General features: G+C 29.2%; 1 protein-coding gene across 2 annotated transcripts in view; it reads right to left on the reverse strand.

The window, feature by feature from the left end:
* The window catches only part of LOC109231105 ((+)-neomenthol dehydrogenase-like), a 5,489-nt gene extending 2,284 nt beyond the window's left edge, over window positions 1–3,205 (reverse strand). Inside the window, exons 1-4 of one of the 2 annotated variants that reach the window (XM_019396665.1) lie at window positions 3,018–3,200; window positions 2,674–2,926; window positions 857–961; window positions 494–673 (exon numbers count right to left, since the gene is read on the reverse strand). In XM_019396665.1, the coding sequence (XP_019252210.1) occupies window positions 494–673; window positions 857–961; window positions 2,674–2,926; window positions 3,018–3,055 (576 nt within the window). In that variant the 5' untranslated portion in view covers window positions 3,056–3,200. Of the gene's footprint in view, window positions 1–493; window positions 674–856; window positions 962–2,673; window positions 2,927–3,017 lie in introns of both variants that reach the window. The other variant, XM_019396666.1, reaches the window with a different exon arrangement.

The raw sequence follows: 5,918 nt of genomic DNA on the forward strand, positions 1-5,918 counted from the left end.
AAGAAGAAGAAGAAACAGAAGGGGAGGAACAAGGGGGTTTGTTTGGGGGAGGGGGAGTGGGGAAGAAGAAGAAGAAACTGGAGGGTGTGGGGGTGGGAAGAAGAAGAAGAAATAGGAGAGGGGGGGACCGAAAATGGAGGAACAGAATGCTTTTTTCTTTTTTTTTACTTATTTACTTTTTGTTCTTATTTTAATGATTTTTTCTTTTTATTTTAATTATTTTTGGTTCAAAATATTCATAGTCACGCTCATTATTCGCGTAAATTACACCCACTTTGTCCAGCTTAACCATTATTTTGCCACATGTATTTGGTCAACGGTCAGAGGGGTTTAAAATATAGATTTTGAACAAGTTGAAGCGTCCGGATGAAAAAAAGTGAAGTAGGAGGACCGGCATAACAAAGTGACACAAGTATAGGTGCCATTTAGGCCATTCTGCCGCAATTTCAATGTTTTTTTTAAGGAAATAGTCCAAAGGTTAAGTTAGGATTACCTTAATTTTTCCAAGCAATGAAGAAATATTAACAATCCTTGGTAAAGGAGACAAGAGGAGTAGCGGAATAAAGGCTTCAATCATTCTTTTTGCTCCATAATAATTAGTGGTTACACATTCTTCTGCCCATTCAAAAGTCTCTATGAGTTTTCCATTTGACTTGATTGGAGCTTCACCCTCCTGCATTAATTAGTATATTTTACAGATAACTATATCAAAAACTCGATAGATCATTTACTCAACAAATTATGCTTCAATCCTATATAAAATTAGGATCGACTGTATGAATCTTTAAAACACAACCAGTAGCATCGTGTTGTTATGAAAATGTAAAGAGAAATAAAGAAAAATATATGAAGTAACCTCAGTTGTAATGCTTAAAGCTCGAGCAGCATCTCTTTCTATTAGCTCTGGAAGGATTGTTACATCTCCCTCAATCATTAGTCCATTAATTCCTGCATTATTTACCTGCAAATTATCCACTTTCACACTTTCTTAGTTACTAATTATGGAAGGTTATTTCCAAAAGAAAAAAGTATGGAAGGTAAAGTGAACAAATACACAAGTGATCTTTCTCCTTAATTCAGATTCTCGTGGAAAATAAAAATAAACAGAAATATTATTTAACTTGCAACTCGTGCAATAGTTTATGATGGTTTATTGTTAGTTCCTAAGTTAATTAACCAACTCATAAGATAACCCTTTCTATTACTTAATGTGTCTCATATTAGAGTTATATTAATAAACTTGTCTCGTTATTCTGTTTTTGAGAGTTTTAATAACCTAAAATTTCTTAACAAATCAACTAGTTGCATACATATGTTGTGTTTCATATGCTTGTAAAATAGATATTTCCAAAATTTTAACTCTATTTTATACATTAGCAGTGTCAGAGATTTTTATAACTAAAAAATAACTTAAGAAATATACGTGTTTAACCATTCATAAAGCGTACGATTAGTAATTTGAAATTCAAACAAATTATTTTATATGAGCAGCTCAAGATAAATCATTTCCAAATTATGTGGTTCAGGTATTGGCGCTGGATTCCCTATATATCAAAACTAGAGATAATATATTGACGAGTTTGGTCCACCTATGGTGCTTCTATTTCTCCACGGCTCGTTCGTACGATAGTTCCTAGAAAAATGGAATATTTTCCTAGTATAGCAAAAGTCGTCCACTAATAAACTCTACTTTCTCCGTCTCATATTAACATTCATGATTACTAAAAATAGTTATCTCAAATTATTTGTCATTTTAAAAATTCAAGACAAAATTGATTATTTTTTTCCTTTTTTTACCCTTAGTAATAATTGTTCTTGAAGCTGATAATAACACATAAATAGAATAAAATATTCAATGAAGACAAATTATATCTTATGACATAAATAATGATAGAATAGTCCAATTACTCGATAATATTTTTCTGAAAAATATTTTATATAACAATTTTTATCGGATAAATTATATCGGGTGAAAAACACTCTTTAAACATTACAAAAAGTTATATTAAGGATATGGATAGTGAGCTATGAAATTAAACCTTTTTCCTTCGTAAGGTTTAAAACTATGAAATTATGTACTCTCTGTCCTAATTTATGTGATAGCATTTCAAATTCCGAAAATCAAACTTTTTAATTTTGATCGCAAATTTGGCTATAGGAAATTTAATTAAACATATTTTTTAAAACTACATAAAAAATAATTTAAGTTACAACAATAACAATTCAAAATATTTAAAAGTCATATAAAAGATATTTGGGTAAAAACTAAATTTTTTTGTTTTCGAAATCTGAACTACATCTCATAAAAGAGGGAGTAATTCCTACTCTCTCTGTCTTAAATTATCTGTTGTGCTTATCTTTTATATGACCCTTAAGAAAATACTAAATAGGAGATATTTTTGACTGTTCTACCCTTATTTATGTCTTAGGATATAATCTCTCTTCATTAATATTTTACTCATAATTGAGGTATTTGTGATTTTCAAGAACAATTATTATTAAGGATAAAATAGTTTAAAAAATAATTAATTTAGTCCTGAACTTCTAAAATGATAAATAATTTGAGATAGTTGTGGAGACGGATGGAGAGTGTGTGTGTGTGTATATATATATATATATATATATATATATATATATATATTGTTGTGTATAATTGGAAAAAGGGGATGTTACCAGAATATCAAGCTTTCCATATTTAGATTTGATGAAGTCAACAAGAGAGGAAACACTAGCTGGATCCACAACATCAACTTGATGAAAAACAACAAGATTCTGATCTAAGCTGCCCTCTCTCATCAGCTTTTCAACAGCTTCTTTTCCTCTTTTCTCATCTCTAGCTGTTAACACTACCATCACTCCTTTCTTCATTAGTTGCCTGCAAATCTCATATCCTATTCCTTTGTTTCCCCCTGTAACTACTGCATACCTGAAATAAGAATATACTACACATTGAATAAAAAAGAATTACTAAAAGAAAGAAATATATTTAGGGCAATAAGGAATTAAAGAAAACTTGCTTTCTTGTTTCATGGTTGTTTATGGACTCTTCTGCCATTTTTTCTTCTTGCTTTTCTGAGGGAAGAAACTACGGAGAGATTCAGGTATATATATAGTGGTGTTAGTAACTCAGAACCTAGGGGTGATATAACTTATTGTGAATACCAAATTTAAATTTGATGGATTTAATGTTTACATTTTTAGCACAGAAGTTAGTGTACTTTTAAATTAATTATGGGTTTCAGAATTTGGTTTTTATTTCCATATATAAATCAATAATATATTATGATGATGACATTAGTTTAAATAGAGAAAAATGGTTAGTAAAAATTTATAAAACCGACCTCACCTTGTTTAGAATAAAGACGTAGCAGTTGTTGTTTGTATATATTAATTATCACTGACATTCCATGTTTAAATACTTAGTTCAATTGAACTCATAGTCAATATTCTCCAACCGTATGGGCTTATATACATATGTGTTTACACCAACCTACTGCAGTTTACTTTGTTAAGTGATAAAAATACTTGAAGTGAGTATGTGTGCTAGTTAATTAAGTGATAATAATATAATAAAGACATATAATATATATTCATTTGGTTAGAGCAAACGCTGATAATAATATAATAAAGACATATAACATAGTATTCATTTGGTTAGTGCAAACGCTGAGTGTGAATAATTTTTTTTTTCTAAAACTAGATTACTTTTCAAAAAGCAGCAACTTTACTTTTTCTCTGATTATAATACTCATTCTGTTCCAATTTTTTGTGATATAAATTCTTTCCTTTTTAGTTTTTATAATTCAGTCCCCGGAAAAATGTTATACTTCTTTATTTAGAAATAATTTAATTTTAAGCTTTTCACTTTATTCTTAATGTGACGATTATAGCCACACAAATTAAAACGGAGGGAATAAAAAAGATATTGTTTACCCTTAAAATTGGATAACAATTAGACTTATAAGTGGTTTTAAGGATATGTGATTTCACTTGGCACAAACTGATAAATATAAAAATTAACGTAAGAAATTAACAGTAAAATAAAGCAAACCAATGTGATGAACAATTGTGGCCCTCGAGCTACATCGCCCTCGAGCAACAAATTATGCTAAAAATTATGAAGTAAACAGCAGAACTTGAGAGAGCTTAAAAGAAAAGATGTAATATATTGCTTGGTTATGCGTGAATGTATACTAGTCATAGGGTAAGCGCGTTGCGCGTGTATCCATATCATTGAATATAAAATTCTTAAAAATTATATAAATATTTAATTTATCTGCCATGAATTATAAAATAAAATTAAATAAAAGCCTTTATATTTTTGATATAGTATAGATAAATAGATAGATATTGCAAAGCAAGCAAAATGTTATTCAATTTTAAATTTCTAATATTAGGAGTCCGACTTAATTCATAGAAAAATTTAATAAAATTTTAGATAATTTTAAAGTTTAATATTAAAAATTAAATAATTATTTTAATTTATAGTACATTATTAGATGTTTTTGGAATAAAACATGTTCAACAAACACCTTTGTGGAATCAGATAATTATAATCTTTGTGATTCATTTGTTTTATCTGTCATTCACCTAATTATACATTATACATTCTAGAAAATAATACAGAATACCAAATACATTATTTACATATTCTATATGTATTTATTAATACATTATTACTATTATTACTTTTAGTAAAAAATAACATTTAGTCTTGTGTCATATATACAAATACTATTTTAAGAGTTATTTCAATCCTTGTTTTATTATTGTTGATATCTAATATTTTGAAGTCAATAAATTACAATATTATTTAAATTCTTAATTGGATGTTTTCTAATGCTATATGAATTGTACCAACACTACAATAATTAAGTGAATGAAACAAAAGCTGGAAATAAGAACAAAATCCCATCGTCGTTGACATACATGAGATCTTTCACCTGTTTCCTTTCAACCCTTTTTTTAAAATGTTTTTTTCTCTTTAATATATTACTCCTAATTTGAATGGAGTTGAAATTTTAAAAACTTTATTAAAAAAACAAAACCTTATAAAGTGGATGAAACTTTCCTAGTTTGGATCGAAAAGTGCAGAAACTCTAGAATTAAAAAAGTAAAATCCTAAATATTAGAAAAATAATTAAATGAATACTCCTAAATATTATAAAATAATTAAATAAATGCTCCTATATATTAGGAAAATAATTAAATAATTATTTCTAAATATTAGGAGAATAATTTAATGACTATTTTGTCCAATGTGAACTATATTTTAAAAGGGTAAAAAAGACGAACGACATTTCGATAAGGACCTTCGTGCTTTTAATATAGTATAGATATACAAAATGATTAGGGCCCTCTTTATATAGTGGAAGAATCCAACTATTTATGGCATAATTCTAATTATAGGAGTAAATCCCATGATAGGCTAAATAACCGGTCCTGACTTGCTACGTGCCGAGATTTTCGCCACGATCCTTGCCCGATCACGGATATCTCGTCTTTCTGTTATTCGACCTGGCAGGCTTCCTTTGATCTCTTTCGATCTCTTTCTTGCTTCGATCTCGACCACGGCTGGTCTCGATCTTGATCGGTCATTGATCCACGAGCTTACCAATCCATATATGTACCATGGTCCGATATAATTGAGGCCAAGCCTTGTTCTACCACCCCGATTTCGGTCAGCCATACAAGATTAGGCAAGCCCGATTTCGACCGTATACAGATAGTCCCCTCGTTTTTTGGAGTGTAATGACAAGAAATGACTTGAGTCTTTGAGCTTCTTTGCTTGTTCTTCCCAAAACACCAAATATTCCAATCTCTATTCTTCCTTGCTTACAAAAACAAAATGTCCAAATACATCTAAAACTGTTCCACAAAAGGAAACTGCTCAGGTTCGGGCAAAGAAGGTCGTTGAG

The sequence above is a fragment of the Nicotiana attenuata genome, chromosome 8, assembly GCF_001879085.1.
Source record: "Nicotiana attenuata strain UT chromosome 8, NIATTr2, whole genome shotgun sequence".
Taxonomy (NCBI): Eukaryota; Viridiplantae; Streptophyta; class Magnoliopsida; order Solanales; family Solanaceae; genus Nicotiana; species Nicotiana attenuata.